At 39.9% G+C, this 22,978-nt stretch overlaps 1 protein-coding gene across 5 annotated transcripts in view; it reads left to right on the top strand.

Moving 5' to 3' along the window:
* Positions 1–22,978, top strand: part of ANO10 (anoctamin 10) — a 245,265-nt gene that overhangs the window by 128,967 nt on the left and 93,320 nt on the right. The window contains exon 12 of one of the 5 annotated variants that reach the window (XM_046003007.1): positions 1,790–1,946. The exons of the other annotated variants lie outside the window; for them this stretch is intronic. Coding sequence (XP_045858963.1) covers positions 1,790–1,903 — 114 coding nt within the window. The 3' untranslated portion in view covers positions 1,904–1,946. The remainder of the gene's footprint in view (positions 1–1,789; positions 1,947–22,978) is intronic. 5 annotated transcript variants of the gene reach the window in all.

Raw genomic sequence — 22,978 nt, 5'->3', positions numbered from 1 at the left:
TTGACCTGAGCCAATGGATGTCGCTTAACCACGTGAGTCACCAAGGCACCCCATAAAAGATTATATTTTAAATGGTGATTTCTCTTATTATACCTGATACTTGATTTTCTTATACATTCATTCTTTTTAACCAGTCTTTGTTTTGTCTAGTTTCTCTGACTTATGCAACAGAGAGCTGTTTTAACATCCAAATTTATTTTGGATAAACAAAATTAGTGAAAATGCCTTTTAATGAAAGCTTTGGTTTGGCCAATTTAAGCTGCCGAGAAAAGGCCTCATTTCTGGAGAAACATTGCCCCTCCTGCTTCAAGTCTTCCAGTGGTTTACTGACTTGGAGAAACAGCATGGTGGTTTCGGATAATCAAGTTTGATGGACTTTTTTGAGCCCACCAGCTTTCTCTTTTGAGCTATTGGGTTGACAGTCTCCTAATAGGAACAAGGAAGAGATTAGAAGAAAAGAGCTCTAATTTTCTCCATACTCAGACCTCCTTCTCCCCTTCACCCCTGGCAACGACCTCCGTGGCTACAGTTTTGCCTTCTCCAGAGTATAATGGAAATGGGGTATATACTTTATAGCCTTTTGAGTCTATTTCTTTCACTTAGAATAATGCGTTTGAGAGTCATCCGTGTTACTGCATTTACCAATAGTCCCTTTGCACTGCAGGATAGCATACCAATGTGTGGATGCACCATTGTCTATCTATTTTTTAGAAGAGGGATTTTTTTTTAAGATTTTATTTATTTATTTGACACAGAGAGAGAGGATCACAAGTAGGCAGAGAGGCAGGCAGAGAGAGAGAGAAGCAGGCTCCCTGCCAAGCAGAGAGCCCGATGCGGGGCTCGATCCCAGGACCCTGGGATCATGACCTGAGCCGAAGGCAGAGGCTTTAACCCACTGAACCACCCAGGCGCCCAGAAGAGGGCTATTTTGATTGTTTCTAGTTTTTGCAATTTTTGAATACACCTGTTATAAGCATTTGCCTAATGTTTGTGTAAATAAAGTTTTTCATTGTATTTGGGTAAATACCTAGGAGTAGGATTGTTGTTTCATATGTAAAGGGAATATTTGACATTGTGAGAAACCACTGGTTGTTTTCCATAGTGGCTGTACCATTTTCGGTTCCCGCCAGCAGCGTATTAGAGTACCAGCTCCTCCACATCCTTGCCAGCACTTGGTGGTGTCAGTGTTTTTGTTTGTTTGTTTAAAATGTTATTTATTTATTTGAAAGGGAAAGAGCACAAGCAGGGAAAGGACAGTGGGAGAAGCAGACTCCTTGCTGAGCAGGGAGCCTGATATGGGGCTCAATCCCAGGACTCTGCGATCATGACCCAAGTCAAAGGCAGACGCTTAACCAACTGGTGATGTCAGTTTTTGTTCAGTTTAGCTACTCTAGTGGTCGTGTTGTGCTGTCTGCACTTGTGTTTCTCTGATGACCAGTGATGTTGAACATCATCTCAGGTATTTACCTGTGATCATGGACTTCCTTTGATGACGCGACCATGGCAGTGACTATTGAAGCATGTAGTTTCAGTTACAGTTCTCATGTTGATGTTTCACAGTGTCGGTCTGTCTGATTGTCTCCTTAAGTTGTGTGTGTTTGTTTCTTCTTCCTCCTTTTTTTTTTTTAAATGATCCCCCTGTCCCAATGTTATATTAGAAATTAGATTTAGAGACTAAATTAGATTCAGTTTCAACAGTTTTGTCAAGAACATTTCATGAGTGATATTTATATGTGAGGAATTAAAAAAAATGCATCACACCGTGATGATACCACCTATTGCATTGTAGCAGCTTCCCCAAAAGTGGGAACAGCTGGAACAGTGTCCTGGACTCTGCGAGAAGGACAGCTGGAATCAACTGAGGGTTGGACCTCAGTGCAGAGGGAATGGATGTGGGAACTGACTGATACCCTCTTCTGAAGGCTTCTGTTCTCTCAAAATATCAGGTAAGGTTGGTGCTGACATTGAGGACATCGAGAGAGGTGTTGGAAGTTTAAAGAGACAGGAGAACGTGTAGAATCAAACTGGGGAGTGGGAGATTGAATGGACCAAGGGAAAGTAGCATATGCCAGGCCCTAAGAGCCCTCTTGAGGACATGAGTTGAACATGGAGATCACTTGAAGTTGTTTTTCCCCTAACCATTGTTGTGACTGTATTGTTAATAATTAGAGCAATTTTAGAGCATTCATGGGCTTTCACTTGTAAATTGTGACCTTGTGAATGTGAGAGTATATCACATACAGAAATGTCATGGGTAAAACTGGTTACAGTGTAGAATTTTAACCCCCAAGATACTCACCCAGAGGCCCAGGACACCCATCCTCTGCAAGAAAAGGACATTATGAGGTCTCAAATCAAGAGTAGAAAATCTTACAAGCAATATTCTATTTCCTAAGCATAGAATTTTGAAATGTTGAAACTGTGTGTCTCTAAAATGTGAGACATTTTATGGCAAATAAGGGTAAAATCAGTGTTTTATTTATTCTTGATTTCTTTTCTTAGTCTTTCTTTTGAAATTGGATTTGCTTTTACTGTTAGTTAAACCTGGGATTGAATGTTTGCTATTACTTTAAATAGGTTTCCAACAGAGGGAAAGTGTTTTCTGAATATTTTCTGGGCCATCACAACAATGTTATGTAAAAGAGAAAATTGTTATAATATTTTTCTAAAAATACTTCAGTGGAAAATTATTTTGCAATTAGAATATGTCTGTTTAAAGATGTAATATTAAAAACTGCAATTTTTAATTAAGCCACCTGGGTGGCTCAGTGGGTTAATCCTCTGCCTTCAGCGCAAGTCATGATCTCAGGGTCCTGGGATGGAGGCCTGCATTGGGCTCTCTGCTCAGCAGGGAACCTGCTTCCCCCTCTCTCTCTGCCTGTCTCTCTGCCTACTTGTGATCTCTCTCTCTCTCTTTGTCAAATAAATAAATAAAATCTTTATTAAAAAAAAACTGCAATCTTGATTAACAATGTAATTTTTTACACTGACTTTATTTTTAGAGCAGTTTTAGTTTCATAGAAAAATTATATAGAATATAGAATATACCATGTAATCCCAATACCCCCAACAGTTTCCCTTGTTATTAACATGCTGCATTAGTGTGGTACATTGGTTACAGTTGATGAACCAATATTGAGACATTATTATTAACAAAGGTCTACAGTTCACACTAGAGCCCACTCTGTGTTGTGCATTCTACAGCCCTTAACAAGTGCATAATGCCATGTATCTACCATTATAATATCATATGAAATAGTTTTACTATCCTCAAAAATCTCCTCCATGTCACCTGCTCATCCCACCCTTCCTCCCACCCCACCCTCTAATCCCCTGGCCACCACTGATCTTTTCACTGTTTCTACAGTTCTGCCTTTTCCAGAATATCATATCATATGTAGCCTTTTAAGATTAGATTCTTTCACCTAGTAAAATGCATTTAAAATTCCTACTGCCTTTTTGTGGCTTAATAGCTCATTTCTTCTCATCACTGAGTAGTATGCAATTGTGTAGGTATCCCATGGTTTGTTTAGTCAATCAGGTACTGAAGGACATTGCAGTTGCTTCCAGTTTTTGGCAAATGAATTAGGGTGCTATAAACTACAATGTGGATTTTAAAATATAATTGTAATGGTTGATACTTTTCTCAAGTAGTGCTGACATTTGATAGACCAGGCTTTGACCAATTGCTCACCGTAAGTAGGTCCAAGAAATGTTTCCAGATGGCCCTAGCCATCACAAAATCAGGCAGTCAAGCTCCTTGCCTTGTGGGGCTTGTAGTCTATCTAGTGAAGAGCTAAGTTACATAAAACATATATCTAAGGACTTAAATATGTAAACAAACATGTGAACCCCTACGAGAGAACTTTTAGGTACTTTCGTTATTAGAAGATTAAACACTAAACACCGAACTATGTTTAAGGAATGATTAGAGACCCAAGGCAGTGGGTTTCCTTAGAAAGAGTCCAAGGAAGAAGAAGCCTTTGACTGTGGTATCTCTATTTATTATGGTTGTATTTCTAAAGGTAAAAGTTATGGCCCTTGGGACTTTCAGAAACTTGCCACGTTTTCACTCCTTACAGTACAGGTATTGAAACAATGACCTTAACAAGCCCTGAAACACTGTAAAAGAGAACAGTAAAGTGTCCCTCTGTGGGTCATGTGCTGTGAAGTCCTAATTGATAGGAGATTAATTCAATATCAACCTGAAAGAACTGTTAGGACGGCAAATCATAAAAAGAAACAATTTGATATAGGACCAAAACCCACCTCAAGGTTTAGAGAAGAGATTCCCAAACCACCACCATGCTCTAACCTATCGAGGTTGCTTGGCTTGAAGTCTGGACGCATTCATTACAGCAGTAGGCTTGAAAATCTTGACTTAAATTCAGAGTCTCTGTGAGGGCCAGAAGCCCTGTGAGATCACTCCTCCCTACAGCCTCCGTCCAGGGGGAGCCACGTACAGATGGGCCAGGCGCTGGGCAGCCCTTCTTTCACCAGAGAAGCATCCCCCACCCCCACGCACACCCCCACGTGCTCTGTCCCTGTGGCTCCTGTGCAGGAACTTTCCATTTGTCCAAGGCACTTCCTGTTACTGAAAAGTCCCTTGGGTTAGAGACGGTTCCTGCATCCATCCTTCCAGCACTTTTTGAGGACTCTGTGCTATGCTTTACTGCACACTGGGGATACGATGGTGACTGAAACAACTGTGGGAATGAAGAAACTGACATGCAGAATAGATCAGAATCCTTTAGAATCACCTGCCCAGCCAGCATAGTGCCCACAGCTATTTTTTGACTGTGATATTATGTAATGCACACGAGAATGCGCTGCTAAAAATTACAAGACCTTGTGGCTAAAGCAGGGAAGTAATTAATTTTGCTATGAGAGAAAAACAGGTTGTGGTTTGAACTCTTTATAATTAAAACTTAAAATATGATCCAAAATGCTTGCATTACATTTTCTCAGGCAACTCAAAAGAATACTTATGCTCAAATGCTATGAAGTCCATTGTTGTGATGAAAGCTGAAAAAAATTCCTGTGTATCTTACTTTAATTCTCTTTACAACTTGGTTTGTACATATCTCAATCTAACACAGTTGTTACTATTGCAGATGAAGTTGAAAGAGTTGAGGATTCACTGCATCATTCTGTTGTGCAGTGTTCTTAATCAGTTTTTCAAGGTATAATTTGCATACAATAAGATGGACTGATTTTAAATGTTTCATTTGATGAGTCCTGACAATTGTATCCACCCATGTAATGGCCACTACAGAACAACTTAGACTATTTCCACATCTCCAGCAAGTTCCTCCTCCCTCTCTGCAATTAGTCTCTTCCCCATCACAGACCATCGCTGAAGTGCTTTCTATCACTGTGAATTATAGTTGCCTGTTCTGGAAATTTATATGAATGCACAACACCATAAATAATGTTTGCATCTGGCTTTTTTATTTAGCATAATGCCTTTGAAATGCATCCGTGGCATTGCATGTAGTGTGGTGTGTTTTTTATATTGCTGAGTACTATTCCCTTATCTGAATATACCACAATTTTCTTTTTTAGTTTTGCTATGTTAATCACCATAAAATATATCATTAGTTTTTGATGCAGTGTTCCAAGATTCATTGTTTATGCACCACACCCAGTGCTCCATGCACTACATGCCCTCCTTAATACCCACCACCAGGCTCACCCAACCCCCACCCTCTCCCCTCCAAAACCCTCAGTTTGTTTCTCAGAGTCCACAGTCTCTTATGGTTCATCTTCCCCTCCAGTTTTCCCCAATTTGCTTTTTTTTTTCCTTCTCCTAATGTCCTCCACATTATTCTTTATATTCCACAAGTGAAACCACTGACTTTCTCTGCTTGACTTATTTCACTCAACATAATCTCCTCCGGTCCCATCCATGTAGATGCAAAAGTTGCGTATTCATTCTTTCTGATGGCTAAGTAATAGTCCATTATATATCTTCTCTATCCATTCATCTGTTGAAGGGCATCTTGTCTCTTTCCACAGTTTGGCAACTGTGGACCATGCCGCTATGAACCTTGGGGTACAGATGGCCCTTCTTTTCACTACTCCTGTATCTTTGGGGTAAATACTCAGTAGTGCAATTGCTGAGTCATACAGTAGCTCTATTTTTATTTTTTTGAGGAATCTGCACACTGTTTTCCAAAGTGGCTGCACCAACTTGCATTCCCACCAACCGTGTAAGAGGGTTCCCCTTTCTCCACATCCTCTCCAACATTTGTTGTTTCCTGCCTTGTTAATCTTTGCCATTCTAACTGGTGTAAGGTATCTCAATGTGGTTTTTGATTTGAATTTCCCTGATGGTTAATGATGATGAACATTTTTTCATGTGTCTCCTAGTCATTTGTATGTCTTCATTGAAGAAGTGTTTGTTCATGTCTTCTGCCCATTTTTTGACCTGATTATTTGTGTTTTGTGTGTTGTGGTGAGTTTGAGAAGTTCTTTATAGATCTTGGATATCAGCCCTTTGTTGTGTCATTTGCAAATATCTTCTCCTCTTCTGTGGGTTGTCTCTTTGTTTTGTTAACTGTTTCCTTTGCTGTGCAGAAGCTTTTTGTTTTGATGAAGTGCCAAAAGCTAATTTTTGCTTTTGTTTCCTTTACCTTTGGAAACATGTCTGGAAAGAAGTTGCTGTGGCCGATGTGGAAGAGGTTACTTCCTATGTTCTCCTCTAGGATTTTGATGGATTCCTGTCTCACATTGAGGTCTTTCATCCATTTTGAGCTTATCTTTTTGTATGGTGTAAGAGAATGGTCGAGTTTCATTCTTCTCTACATAGCTGTCCAGTTTTCCCAGCACCATTTATTGAAGAGACTGTCTTTTTTCCACTGGATATTTTTTCCTGCTTTGTCAAAGATTATTTGACCAAAGAGTTGCAGGCCCACATCTGGGCTCTCTACTCTGTTCTATTGGTCTGTGTGAATATACCACAATTTTCTTACCCATTCACCTGTTGATGAACATTTTGGTTGTTCCCATATTTTTACTATTATGAGTGAAGCTGCAGTGAACATTCTCATACATGCTTTTTCATGTACATATATCTTCATTCCCCTTGGATAAATACCTCAGAATGGATTTGCTGAGTCTTATGGTAAGTATATGTTTAATTGCACAGCAAACTGTCAAACTGTTTCCAAAGTGTTTCTAACACTTTTTACCTCCACCAACAAAAGCTGTGAGAGGTTCTCCAAATCCATGCTTATATTTGATATTGTCAGTTTTTTAGTTTTGTTTTGTTTTAGCTATTGTAACAGTTGTGTGGTGATATCTCCTTGCGGCTTTAATTTGAATTTCTTTGGTGACTGATTATGTTAGAGCATCTTTTCATTGGTGTATTCTTAGCTATAGTCTATTCCTAGAGGCCTTTTTAAGGTTTAGGAAATTCCCTCTATTTCTGTTTTACTGAGTATTTTTATCATGTAAGAATATTGAGTTTTGTCAGAATGTTCTGTGTGATAGGTCATTTTTCTCCTTTATTCTGTTAATGTGTTGAATTCCATTTATAACTTTCTATTGTAAACCAAACTTATATTACTGCAATATATCCCACTTGGGTATATTTTAAATTTTTTTTTTTTTAAAGATTTATTTATTTGACAGATAGAGATTACAAGTAGGCAGAGAGGCAGGCAGAGAGAGAGAGAGGAGGAAGCAGGCTCCCAGCCAAGCAGAGAGCCCGACGCGGGGCTCGATCCCAGGACCCTGGGATCATGACCTGAGCCGAAGGCAGAGGCTTTAACCCGCTGAGCCACCCAGGCGCCCCCACTTGGGTATATTTTATTACAGATTGTTAGATTCAATTTCCTAATATTTTGCTAAGGACTTTTATATCTATACCAGTAAGAGATTTGGTCTGTAACTTTCTTTTCTTGTAATGTCTCTGTCAAGTTTTGGTATTAGAGTAATACTCTCCTCATAAATTGCCTTCCTCTTCCTTTTTTCTGGAAGAGATTTTTGTAGGATTACTTGTTGTTTGTTTTTTGTTTTTACTGGTATTATTTTTTCCTTAAATGTTTGATATAATTTTCCAGTAAAACCACCTGAGACTGAAAAGTTTTTAAATTATGAATTTAATGTCTTTAATAGCTATAGGGAGGTATTCACATTTTGTATTTCTTCCTGCATCAGTTTTCGTGATTGGTTGTTTTAAGCAATTTGTCTCTTTCATCTAAGTTGTTAGATGTATTGACATAAAGTTATTGATAATATTTTCTCATTGTTCTAATTTTTATAGAACTTTTAATGATATCTCCTTTCTCATTCCTGATGTTGGTAATTTCTTTCTTCTCTTTTTACTATTAATCTGTTTAACTAGGGTTTATCAATTTTATTGATATTTTCAAAGAACCAATTTTTTATTTCATTGATTTTCTCTACGGTTTGTTTCCTGTTTCACTGACTGCTGAATTTTCTTTTAGTATTTTCTTTATTCTGTTTGATTTTTGTTTGGTTCTTTTTCTAGCCACTCTTAATTCTATTTCATGAAAGACTTCTTAGACTAGACCCCCTAGCTCTTCTAGTGAAGTTTTTATTTGGGGAGTCATTTGGTAATTTTCAAGAACTCTTCGTGGTTTTCTGATTTTTTTCCTTTTTCACAAGTGTCTGTTCTTGCTATACGAATGCAAGGCTTTCTTAGTTCTCCTTAAAGGATCCTTTAAAAAATAAAAAATAAAAAACAAAACCTTCTCTCTGTTCCCTAAATTATGTTTCCTCTGGCATCCATTTTCTTCTTTTTCACCTTGGGGTATGTATGTATAGCTATGTGTCTGTCCGTGGGGGGTTTTTTGTTTTTGTTTTTGTTTTGAAGGCTTTTCTCAGATGTCTGATGGTTCTTGGCTCTGTGTTTGTAACTGAGGACTAGCCAGTAGCATGGCTTGCTGAGGATAAAGGCAGGGTCTCTGCTTTATGCTGGTTGTTTGCTGGTAGGCTAGATTATACTGCCAGTCCTTTAGGGCCAGTGCATGGAATGTGTTGCTGAACTCCCCTCCCAAGGACATTCATTAATTTCTCTAGTAAAGACCTCTTTTACGTGTGCATGTGAGAGTTCTTTTAGCTGTAAGCCATTTGCACACAGGGCTGGGGAGGGAATGAGCCCTCTTATCACTTTTCCCCCCATCGTGAGAACAGTGTGCCAGTATGGAGCCTTTCCAGGATTCTGTCAAGTTGGTTGGCTTCTTCCATCGCTGAAGCTCCCACCTCCATCAGGGTTCTAGACTCAGTTTCCTATGCTCAGTTTCATCATCCTATATTCTTTCATCTGTTTTCAGATTTCCATAAATTTGTAGAAATTTCCCACATGCTCATCATCTCCTTCCCATTTCCTTTGTTATTATGAAATTTTACCTTTTGTATTTCTTTGCTGTCCTTTGGATGGTCTTTCCAGATGGTTGTGAGAGATAGATGGGAATCTTATCTTAAATCAATGTACCTCATTCCTTTTTAGCTGCGTTGCATAGAAGTCTATAATTTCTACTCCTGTGTTCTGTGCCCCTGGGCAAGTTGTTTAATCACTGCGTTCCTCCATTTTTTTTTTAAGATTTTATTTATTTATTTGACAGACAGAGATCACAAGTAGGCAGAGAGGCAGGCAGAGAGAGAGGAAGGGAAGCAGGCTCCTCACTGAGCAGAGAGCCTGATGTGGGGCTTGATCCCAGGACCCTGGGATCATGACCTGAGCCGAAGGCAGAGGCTTTAACCCACTGAGCCACCCAGGTGCCCCTGCGTTCCTCCATCTTAAAATAGAGCTAGTAGTACCTACTTCATACAGATTTTGTGAGGACAAAATGAATTACTGTATATAAAGCCCTTAGAATAATTTATAACAGGAGTAAGACCTACATAAAGGTTCTTTTTGCTGTGCTTCGGTTGTAGCCTAGCTGTTTGTGCACACCAGGCATTTAGCTCTGTGTGTGTTCCACCAGTGCCGTGATAGGTGTCCCAGCTTAGTTCCATAATCTGGACGCATGTGAGATCTGTCCACCAGAGATCATCAATGCTGAGGGGAAGCCACCATGCATTCTGGATTTTCATAAAGTTACCACGTCACTTTCTGTTCTACCCTCCAACCAATGGTGGATCAAAGAATTCTCTGTTTTTCATCTTGTTTCTAATCTGATAGATGAATGCAGATGGATAATGTACTTCCATCCCTCAGCCAGAGGTTATGGTAATAATTAATTAAATTAGATTTGTATTTAGAATCTCTAACAATCCTGAGGAGCCGCATGAGGCCCCCTAACCAACCAGGGATGTGTCCATGAAGCAAGTCAGGTGGAGGCTGGGAAAGGCCCACTGTGGTGGTGGAAGAGTTAGAGCTCATCCACAGCCTAAAGCACAGGCCCTCCTGCCACAGCTGAGCTTCATCAGCCCCACCAGCCAGGGCCGAGCTTTATGAAGGCACGGAAAACAACGTGTTGGCCGTGACTGTTGGAAGCCTGAGCAGAAGCTTCTGATAGCACCAGCCTGCGGTGGCAGCTGAGAAGCACCTTCATCAGGAGCTGGCAGCTGCCCTACGCCTTTCAGCCATGTCACCTGCTTGCCCACACGTACCCACTCCATGCCCCAAGCTTCTCTGCACAAGTCCTTCTTTCTCTGCAGCCCACAGGCAAGTACTGCACAGGCCACTAGAGCCATGTTCCATCACCTTTGAGCCTTTTCTCCCCCTCAGGCTTGTCACACATGACTCTGTCATATGGAAACCTTGCTTCCCCCCCAGTAGTACCACCCACTGTGTGGTGCGTACTAACTGGGTGATGTTCCGGCTTATAATTCTCCCTTCACTAGGGAAGTGCACGAGGTAAATAGAGGTCTGAAGGCAATCCTAGTCCTTTTCATCAACGGCACTGATTCCTGAAGGGGAGGGGGGTCTGGCCACCAACAGAACAGAAGGTGAAGATGACATGGTGGCAGGAGGTGGCGGTAGTGGTGATGGGTGGACACAAGTGAGTCAGGGAAAGAGGTGCCACACTAGGCAGGAACTGACAGTCAGCCATTGCTCTTAGAGCTATCCAGTGGCCTTGGGGCTAGAGTTTGCCCACCTTACACTAAATGGTGCTGCCTCTTTACTATGACCTAATTCCACACAACTCAGGGAGCTCAGAAACTTTGTCTCACCCTTGTAGAAACATGGGGTTAGAAGCTCATGGCATACAAGACATTGGTTTAAGTCTAATTGGAGAGTTAATAGTCTGCATTTCCTGTCTACTGCTAATTTCATTTGATGTTAATGGGAATTTGTAATCTGTAAGAGAATCCATTAGAAATATTTTCTGTGTGGAAATATTTTCAGAATATTTTATTGTTACAGTCAGTAAAAGGAAGATGTGAAGTAGTTTTGTGGAGCAAATCAAATTATTTCAGCTTAAACTCAAGAACTTTTCAAGGCTACATTGTCTTGTGCTAAGACCATCCTTCCAAAAAGGGGGAAACAGGTATGGTGGAAACTTTGTTAAACTTCTCCTAGAACAGATTTTTCTAAAGTGTGTCTTAGACCTTTAAGAAGATTCACCTGGTGGGTGCTGTATGGCTCTTGTTGAACAATAGTCTCCATTGTAAAAGATTTCTTGACAAGGATTCTGGGATCAGCACTTATAACCAGCCTCCAGGGTTTTAATATTTCTATTTTATAAGTAACAAAGGTCACATGTGGCACAGTGGGGATATGTTGTTATCTCCCCCTTTTATAGGTACTAAGCCAGGAACAAAATGAGGGTTCTTGACCCTTCTTCCTGTGTTCATTCATCCACTGTCTTTGTTGGCAGGAACTCGGTGAAAGTAAGGCGAAAAACTTGAGCAATTATTCTAAGATCACACAAAACTTCCATAGGAGTAGGAAATGGGGCTCCTTGAGTCTTGGTTGGCCTGATCCTGAGCCCAGTGGGCCTCAGACACACGATGGTACAGCTCTCCCTGTAGCACTGAGCTCCATCTCAAGTGGCAGCTTCTCAGAGCCCATTAATTTGATTTCCATCTGGTGCTGATCTCCTCCTTGAAGTCGATTTTATTTGAGAATAGAATTTATAGTTTAGAGATAGAAAACAAAAAGCATTTTTTGAACTAGGAGCCTGTTGGAAACATACATTTATTATAAAGTGAAACACGAGCACATTTTGCAATAAGCTCTGCCTGTCAGGGTAGGCTCTGATGTGTGTGGTTAGCATTCAGCTAAGAAGTATTTCGTGTACTAAGTTATTAATCATAGTGTCAAGTCCAATTCTATACGAGTCTTTTTATCTACTTTTCTCTTTGAATATTTCAAATTATGATCAAAGCTTTACTCTTTATTAGATTCAGGATTGACTAATTTAGCTTTTGGCAACTGTTACTCCAGATCCTATTAAATACCATTCATGAATTGAGACAACGATTGTACCAAAACGTGTCAAGTTTATAGAATGGAGATACACTGTTGCATGATTATTGTGCTACCTTATAAATATCTCTGGAGCAAGATTTATAAGTAACAAATAATAGAAAGCTTCAAGTATGAAAAACATACCTACTAACTGCATTTCTTTTCTAAGAATACTTTACTCTCTTGCTCCATGATCACTACCTCAGATACACAAATCAAGTTGATCCTATGTCTTGATTCATGAACAGGCATCTTTGCTTGTATTTTATTTCATTTATTCCTACTTCTTTGGCACTCCCACACTGCCATCAATGTCCATCCTTCACTTCCACTCATTTACTTAAGTTGTGTTGTTCTGTGCATGTTCTTAAATTATGTGTATAGTCTTGGGCTCTGAACCTCTAATTATTTTTCACTTATTTCTATGTTGATAATGTCCATGTTACTGTGTGTGTGTGTGTGTGTGTGCGCGCACGCGCGTGTGTGTATCTGGCTCATTGTTTCATACCACTGCATAGATTTCCATCTTCTGAATATCCCAGAATTTATTTGTCCATTATCTTGGTGATGGACACCTATCCTGCCTTTGTTTCTAAAGCCTGTGCTACATAAGGATGCACAGCCTGACACTTGCTTCCTTGGGCCAGCCTGAGGGATCTGAAGAGTGGACAAAAGTAGAACATCAGTTTCTATTTAAAGAAATTATTTCATTGTGTAGCAGATATTTAAGTGTTTTTTACATTAATTTTCTCTTTTCATCTTCATGTGTCAGAAATTAAAGTTAACATTTTGTTCCTGTTGCACTTCGACCTTGCTCTAGGATAGCTGTGCCTGCAGCATATCAATCTTCAGAATAAATAGAGCCTCATGTACCAGGGTATTATAGTGTGTTCTTATGTATAGTCTTGTTCATCTTTGTGTCCTGAGACCGACCTAGAGTCAGAGCCTGATGCCAAAAAAGAAAAAAAGTTTTGGAACCAGTGTTTGATTAATTCTGTTGTTATGTTTGGAAATTTTGTAAGCCCAGCTTGCTCAGAGATTCAGGAGATCAAACATACAGCACCCACGCAGTTCTGGGATGGTCCTCTTGTGGTCAAGGGACAAGAGAATAAGAACCAGTGGGTCAGATCTGTGGGACGAAAGCCGCCCTGTGGGGCTGGCCCTCTTCCCCTGCAGACCAGCTTATGTCCAGTGTGCAGTCCTGGAAGACCCTTGGGTCTGGCTGGCTGTCACTCTCTGAGGACCCTTTCTTTGGTCCACCTCTCTGTCCATGCTTCCCTGCCAGAGCAGCCCACTTCCTTGACCTCTCTCCTGCAGTGCCCTGTCTGACCCCTGACATTGGCCCTCATTCCCCAGTCATGCCCTTTGTCAGTGTGTGCGGCCTCTGACTGGCCAGAGTCAAGACTCATCACTGGCCTCAGGAGGCCCTTTGTGCCCCCTGACAGTCCTGTGTGTTTTCTTGGCCTGTCCTCTTTCCCACTCTGCTGGATGATAGTGACAAGCCTTCTCATCTTGCTTCCCACTCTCCTGCACCTACATGAGCATCTGACCATCTCTCCTGTTCCTGTGGGCCAAGGCTGTGCGCCTCTAAGCAGGTCCCACACATGGGCTGGACCCCTTCCATCATCTCTCAAGCACGGGCTGCTTCTGTCCTCCCTGCTCCTTCCTGTCCCACATCACCACTTCCCGTCCCCATCAGCAGGACACAAGCATGCCAGCGTTTCTCTCCCTTCTCGAGCTCATATCTTCCTCCAGGTACTGCCCTGCTTCTCTTTAAACAATGTTCCTTTAGGGGAAAATGCCCATTTTCACTGTCTCCGATATTCTACTTAACATTTTCTCTTTACCATCACTCCACCAAAATGCCACTTCTCAAGGGCACCAGTGACCAGCATTGCTGACACTGTTGTCGTTCCTCAGGCCTCGTCCTACTTGACTCTCTTCTCCTGGAAACACTTTTCTGGTTGACTTATGTCACCTGCTTTTCCTCCTGCCTTTCTGGCCACTCTTCCTTAGTGTTTCTCTCTCCCTCTCTGCTTCTTGCTGTCTTTTCTGTCTTCTGTGTGTGCATGTGTATGTGCATGTGTGTGCATGTGTGTGTTTGCATATGGGTGTGTCTGTATGAGCACATGTGTTCCCGACCCCTGAGGCTGCCCTCTGAGGTGAGGCTGCATCAGACCCCGTCTTTGGACCCATCTCCTGGTCTGCATGCATCGCCTTGGCAATCTCATCTGTTACAAGTGCCGTTTAGATGCTTTTGAATCTCAAACTTATTCACAGCTCTGTAAGCAAAAGTTCCTGTTTGACTTCTTCATTAGGGTTAGGTGTCTCAAAAATTAATGTTTCCAGAGATGAAATAAGCTTCTGGTGTCCCCAAAGCCACCCTTTCTTCAGACTTTTCTGTCACGATCGTGGAAACTTCATCTTTCCAGTGCCTTAGGCCTAAAACCTTGAGTTTCCAACTCCCCACTTTGTCATTTTCCCATCTGTCTTCAGGCCAATCTGACTGGCTTCCTCTTCAGAGTCAAGGAACTCCTCTCATCACCCTCACTGACCCCCACTCGGTGGGGCACAGGCCACCACCATCTCTCATCATCCCCTCACTGGCCCCTGCTGCTACCCTCCTTCCCCAGTCTACTCTCTACTCAGCAGCTATAGTGGTCTATTAATCACTTTACCCAGACTATGCTATTCCTCCACCCAGAAACTTCCAACAGGTTTCCATTCCATGCACTGCAAAGCCTGTGTCCTCACAGTAGCCTATGAAGCACCCCCAGGATCCAGCCCCATGTTTACCTCTCTCATTCTCAGTTCCTCCCCCTCATTCACTGCATTTGAGACGTACTGGCCCCTCTCACTCTTCAAACAGCCTCTCAGGCCACTGCCCTTGCTTTCCCTCTAACTAAAGTGCTTCCCCACAGATGTCAGCATGCCCAGCTTCTTCACCTTCTGTGGGTCTTTGTTCAACACTCAGCTTCTTGGCAAGGCCTGTCCTGGCTATCCTGTCTGAATTTAGCCCTCCCCCCAATACTTCATATTCCCTTCTTTGCTTCCTAAGTGATACTTATCAATCTCTGACAAACTGTATGTGTTACTCATAGACAGTTTAATTATGTGTTTCTGCATAAAGCTAAGCTCCAAGCAAGTTTTAGTTCAGTTGAGATACCACAGCACCTCAAAGAGTGACACCCAATGTCATGGGTGCCCAGTGAGCATTCGTGATGAATAAGTACACATAGCAGTTATCTTCAGGATGCCCTGTGTGATGCTAGCATAAGGATAGACTTACAGACTAATAGAATAGAAACGAGAGTCCAGAAATAAACCCCCATGTATGAGTTTCAGTAAAGGTGCCAAGACAACTCAGTAGAGAAACTATATTCTTCTCAACAAATGGGGCTGGGACAACTGGCTAGCCACATGCAAAAGAATGAAGTTGGACTCCTTCTAACGCCAGATATAAAAATTAACTCAAAATAGACCAGAGACCTAAATACAAGCGCAAAAACTACAAAGTCCTCAGAACGAATATCGATGTAAATCCTTGTGCTGTTGAGTTAGGCAGTGGTTTCTTAAACATGACACCCAAAGTACAGACCACAAAAAGACAAAAAGCTAGACATCCTAAGAATTTACAAGGTTTGTACTTCATAGGACATCATCGAGAAAGGGAGAAGACAGCAACAGAAGGGGAGAAAAGTTTTGTAAACATCTGATAAAGGACTTATATCTAGAATATACAAAGAACTCAATACTAGAAAGACAAATAATTTTTAAATGGGCAAAGGATCTGAATAGGCATTTTTCCAAAAATGAAAAATGGCCACTAAGCACATGTAAAGATGTTCACATTGTTAACCATCAGAAAAATACAAATCAAAACCACAGTGAAATACTTCATACTCATAGGAAGGTTATAATAAAAAAGCAGATAATAGCAAGTGTTGGCAAGCATATAGAAGAACTGGAATTCTTATACATTGCTGGTAGGAATGTGAAGTGGTTTAGACTGTGGAAAACAGTCTAAACAATTCCTCAAATATTAAGCATAGCGTTAGCATGTGATCCATCAATTCTGCTCCTAGGTATATACTCAAAAGAAATGAAAACATATATTCACACAAAAATTTGTACATAAAGTTCAGAGCAGCATTATTTATTTCTCAAAAGTGGAAATAACACATATGTCCATCACCTGACAAGTGGATAAATAAAATGTGGTTCGTTCATTTAATTGGATTTATTAGATAACAAAAAGAAATGAATTTTTAATATACTCTATAATATGGATGAAATTTAAAAACATTATGCTAAGTGAAAAGTCAGTCACATATGATTCCATTTATATGAAATGTCTAAAATAAGCAAATCTATAGATATAGAAAGTAGGTTAATGATCGTCTAGATTAGGGGATATGGAGGATTGGTAGGTGATAGCTAAGGAGGCTGGTTGTTTGGAGGGGTATAAGGAAATTGTTCTAAAATTGACTGTGGTAATGGTTGCACAACCCTGTGAATATATTAAAAGCCATTGGATTATATACTTTAGATAGGAGAATTATGTACTAATCAAGCTGTTTTTTAGAGAGGAGAATGCATTTACAAGCCGAGAGAATGTTAGGGAAGTCTCTTTTAGAATTGCCCTACGACCTATTTTATTAGTAATATCTTTAGCCTTTGAGGGTGGATTTGACTTTTAGAATAGGAAGAATAACTTGGTACTGAATCTTGGCAGTTTACTGGGTCACCAAACTACATACTACAATTGGAAATGAAAACCAGTGACAGCAAAAACCATTTTCATTCACTCGCTCTGGTTGTACATCTAAGTGTTCCAAAAATCTTTGTGATTTTTCTATTCTAGTTCTTTAAAATAATTATACAGCCTCCCAGATTCATTGCTAACTGAACAACAGTTATTTGAATATAAAATTCTAGTGTATTTGTTTAAATTTCCTCTATATTACTTTATAGTCTCATTCTAAGTGCATTTGGATTCCTCAACTACATTGAAAGGTACTTGCATGGAAGGGTTTGTGTTGAACTAATTTTGTAAGTTCTCCCATCCTCCATTTCTAACCACCATGCCTAGACAAAGCCATAAGTAAGGTGCTTTATTTGTTCATTTTTAAAGATTTTATTTATTTGACAGAGAGATAGAGAGCACAAGTAGGCAGAGCAGCAAGCAGAGAAAGAGGGAGAAGCAGGCTGTCCGCTGAGCAGGGAGTATGATGCTGGACCCGATCCCAGGACCCTGAGATCATGATCAGAGCCGTAGGCAGCCGCTTAACCCACTAAGCCACCCAGGAGCCCCAGATTTTAAGGTGCTTTAAAATCCTCATTATTTGACTGATTGCTGTCACAGTTCACTTTCCCTGGGAAGCAAACTCTGAGACAGAAGCTAGTGTGGGGGACATTTATTAGGGATAGCTCTTGAGAATCACCACCTGAAAAGAAGGGGAAAGAAGCAGGAAGGAGCAGAGGGAGAAGGTGAACAGCAGTACAGTCTCAACAGAGACCGCAGCTGATTCCACGCTTAAGCTGGGATGATCCTGCATAGTTATGCCGAGTTGGGACACAGGGCCAGAATTCTACTTCTGAAACTAATAGTGTACTATTTGTTAATTAAATTGAGTTTAAATAAAAATTTTTAAAGACTTATTTATTTAAGAAAGAGAGAGCGGGCAAACAGAGGGAGGGGCAGAGGGCGTGGGAGGAAATCTCAAGCAGACTCCCTGCTGAGCATGGGACTCCATCTTAAGACCCTGAAACCATGAGCTGGGCCAAAATGAAGAGTCCGATGCCCCTCAGTGACTGGGATTTTCTTCTTCACCCCTCATAAACTAGTCACTGGGTGAAGGCTGCCTCGGGGGAAGGGTGGGCATTAGTGTGCCTTCCAGCAACCCCCTCAAAACCTAGGGGAATATGTCCTACAGTCCTGATGAGACATTTAGAAGACATGGTCCTGCATTCTGTACAATTACTTTACACTCTCAAGTATTACACCTCTTAAGATTCAACTCCTTAAGCAACTGTTGTTGTGGCAGTAGGCTCAGAGGGCACAATTCAGATGTTATAAATTTGTGCTGTGAAATAATTTGAAAATAAGATTTCTTCTTACCAGATGGTCATTAACTTTAAGATTATATATCTATCGATACTGTATTATAAAGCCTAAGCAATAGAAGAGAATGCCTGAACTTGTCATTCATCTAGTCCATTCACAGAAGTTCATCTGTGAGGACAGTAGAAGCTAAGGAATTTATAAGCAACATGCAGTTTTTCAGAACTGTGCCACAGTTTGTTAGAAACACTGTTTAACCTACTGCTGTATTGCATCACAAAAGATGGCACAGTGTTCTCAATAATATTTTCTGAACCACAGGTTCCTTTGATATGGCTTTGGTTCACGTGGACTTGAATATTATGTTCAGGAATCTTATTTAAAGTTTATCACTTGATTTTTAAGAATGTATCCAGAGAACAAAGTTATTGATACAAGATTCCTTTATTATAACCAGGGAACTCTCTAATATATCTGATTCTAGTACAGGTCAAAAACCAGATATGTAATTTTTCACAGCTTCAGGAATCAGATTTTCTGTATTTTCAGTTGCATCCACAAACATATAGACAACTATTTTTCTACTTGATTCTAAAAACGATGGTAAAAATTAGTAGAACAAAAGTCAATATATGATATATGATATATGAGCAATGAAAATTGGAATTTGAAATTTAAAATACAATACCATTTACAGTAGCACCCCCCTCAAAAAGTTGAAATATTTAGGCATAAGTCTAACAAAATATGTGTAAGATCTTGATAAGGAAAACTGTAAAACTCTGATGAAATAAATCAAAGAAAATGTAAGTAAATGGAAGATAGTCCATGTTCATGGCTGGGACCAATGGAACAGAATAGGGGAACCAGTGTATATATATACACATACACACATATATATATATACACACACACATATATAACCAACTGGTCTTTGACAAAGGAACAAAGGCAATTCAGTGAAGAAAAGATGGTCTTTTCAACAAATGGTGGTGAACAACTGGACATACACATGCAAACTAATGAATCTAGACACACACAGATTTTAAACTCTTCATAAAAATCAACTCAAAATGGATCAGAGACCTAAATGTAAAATACAAAAGTGTAAAGCTTCTAGAAAATCTAGGTGACCTAGGGTTTGGCAATGATTTTTTAGAGTTCCAAAAGCATGAAATAAATAATTGGCAAGTTGGACTTTTTTAAATTAAAAACTTGTGCTCTGCAAAAGATAATGCTGTAAGAGACTGAAAAGACAAGCCCCAGACTGGGAGAAAATATCTGCAAAAGACACCTCTCTTAAAGGACTTGTATCTAAAATATACAAAGAACTCTTAAAACTCAACCTAATAAAACAACCCATGAATAAACAATCCAACAGCTCATTCACTGCTAGTGGGAATGCAAAATGGTACAACCCTTACAGACTGGACTCTTTCATTTAGCTGTGGAAGACAACGTGGCAGTTTCTTACAAAGCTAAACATACTCCTTACCTTAGATTTTAGCAGTTGCCCACCTAGACATTTACCCAGCTAAGTCAAAAACATGTCCACACGAAAACCTGCACGTGAATGTTTATATCAGGTTTATTCATGACTGATGAAAATTGGAAGCAATCAAAATGTCCTTTAATAGATGACTAGATGCATAAACTATGGCACACACATACAAATGGAATGTGTTTCAGTATTAAATTAAAAAGAAATGAGCTATCAAGCCATGAAAAGATGTAGAGGAAACTTAAATACATATAACTAAATGGAAGAATTCAGTCTGTAAAGGCTATAATCATGTATGAGTCCAACTATATGACGTTGTAGAAAAGGCAGACTGTAGAGACAGTAAAAAGATTGTTGGTCACCAGAGGTCTGAGAAAGGATGGGACGAGTAGGTGACCCACAGATGTTTAGGGCAGTAAAACTATTCTTTATGATAAGTAATGGTGGGTACATGACATTATGCATTTGTACAAACCCATACAGTGAACCCTGATTTGAACTGTGGACCTTAATTAGTAATAATGTGTCATTATTGGTTCATCAATTGTAACAAATTCACCACACTAATACAAAATGTTAATAATAGGGGAAACTGAAAGAAGAGAGGGTATATGGGAACTCTGTACTTTCTATGCAATTTTTCTCAAAACTAAAACTGTTCTAAAAATAGAATTTCTTAATAAAAAATAATAGCAAAACATCATTAGAATTTGACATGTTCCAATATAAATTAGGTTAATATAAGCCAAAAATGTGTTCTGTATCCTTGTACAGAACTGAATAGATGTATTTTCTTCCTCCTCTCCCTTCCCTCAATCCTCCAACCTTCCCAGATGCTTTTCATTGTGAACAGAAAGTTCACATTAATAAAATGCAGGTGGATGTTAAAGCGTGTAAACAGATGCTCAACACCACTCAAAGTAAGAAATGCAAATTGAAACTAAACTGAAATACCAGTTGTCACCTATCAGGCTAGCAGAAACCTGCAAGAGACATATTATTCTGGGTCTACCCAGGGGGAGCAATGCGTACCGCATACTCAGCTGTGGGAGTGCATACTGGCTCAACACCACGGATGAAACAATTTGGCAAAATCTGCTTGAATTGAAACTGCATGTGTCCATGGACCTAGCAGTTCTATATTTGGGATTTTATCTCACAAATATATTTGCATACACACAAAATGATAAATACATACGGTTAGTCACTGGAGCATCCTTAATAATAAAATACTGGAAAGAACGTAAATGTCCATGTCCATGAGGGTTAAGTAAATTATAGTTGCTTTCTGCATACCAATATGGAAAGAGCCCTAGGGTGCCTGGGTGGCTCGGTCAGTTAAGTGTCTGACTCTTGATTTCAGCTCAGTTCATGATCTCAGGGTCCTGGGATTAAGCCCTGTGTGAGTTCTGTACTCAGTGGGGAGTCTGCCCTCTCCCCTGCTACTCCCCCCTCAATAAATAAGTAAAATCTTTTTAAAAATATGGGAAGAGTTCTGATATTAGTAAGTCAGAAATCAAAGTGCAGAACAATATTGCTGTATGTTCTTTTTATGTAAAAATAGTGAAAAGTAATGACATACTCATATTTACTTGTATATGCGAGTATGGGACACAGGAAGGCACTGGCAGACAGGGGCAGAGGGAGCGTTTTCACTGGCTAGCTTGTTTTCCCCCAACCAATACCTTTAAACATGTATTTCAAAAACCTAAGTACAAACATGAGCATTTTTAAAATAATAAACTCAGAATAGCTAGGAAAGATTGTCTTTGCTATTGTCAAGCCTTAGAAATTATTTTTATCTGCCTATGAAAATCCCTCCCTTGAGAGTTTCCAGCAGGGTGATTGTTAATGTTATTTTGTAACTGTGAGGGTCCCTGGTGAAAATCTGACCTCGCCAAAGAGGTAATTCAGATTTCTCTGCTCTTCTAACAGTAATGTTCATGAAACATATTTAGTTGACTTGTTTAAGAAAGAGAAAAGCAAGAAACCAGTGTTTTCTTTAAGAAAATATCTCTGAAGAATATAAAGTTTAACTTTGATCTTGAAAAAAAAAAAAGTTTAGCTGTAGAGTCCTAGCCCTTTCTTCTTTGACAGCAACTCTACTCAGTTGTATGAAGTTTCTCTCTTTTCGAGTAAAGACTCTTGAACCAGCTTTATTTTTTACCTCCTCTTTCTTCTACATCCACTGCCTCTATGCAGCTGGTTTTCCCACTTGCCTTGCTCTGACAAAGAAGTAAGATGTTACATTAAGGCAAAACCTGACACGTGCCAGATATTGCTGGTAATTTCTACAAGGAGTATACATGAATGCTGAATCCTAGTGAGCCCAGGGGAAAGACAAGGTAGGAAGCATTCTTTATTGAAGTCATCCCTAATGTATACTAAAATGTGGGAAAGAAACCCAGTCCCCAGAAGCAAATGCCAGTGGAGGCTGTAGCCTTCCTTACCAGCAGCTTTCTAAGAGCTGAGCACACCTGTGTTAGGTCCCTCTGCCCGGCGTGTTGCCTTCACTCTCATCTGCGTTTGGACAGCTCCTGAGAAACTGACAACAGGGACAGGATATATTGTCTTTGCTGTAGGAAGCATGGGCATAGGTTTGAAGCCATAGGACCTGAGAACTGATTAACAAGTATTTAGCTGAATTGTTTTTAGAAGGTTTCTTTCAAACCCTAGTTTGTTTTACCTGAAAAATTTTTAGGAAATGTATCTGATAAGAGAATCATGTTAAATTTACCGGGAAGTTGGCACAGTAGTGCAGAAACTTAACATATACCTCCTATTTTTAATATCTAACATTGCTATTATTAGTGAACTCCTGCTAATACATTATTATTAACTAAAGTTCATAGTTTATTCAGATTTCTGTACTTTTTTCTAAATGTCCTTTTTCTGTCCCAGGATTCCATCCAGACTACTGCATTGCCTATAGTTGTCATGTCTCCTTAGGGTCCTCTTGGCTGTGACAGTTTCTCAGACTTTCCTTGTTTTTGACGACTTTGACAATTTTGAGGAGTACTGGTCA

Source organism: Meles meles, chromosome 4 (assembly GCF_922984935.1).
Source record: "Meles meles chromosome 4, mMelMel3.1 paternal haplotype, whole genome shotgun sequence".
Classification (NCBI taxonomy): Eukaryota; Metazoa; Chordata; class Mammalia; order Carnivora; family Mustelidae; genus Meles; species Meles meles.
This window is presented reverse-complemented; position numbering and strand designations above follow the sequence as displayed.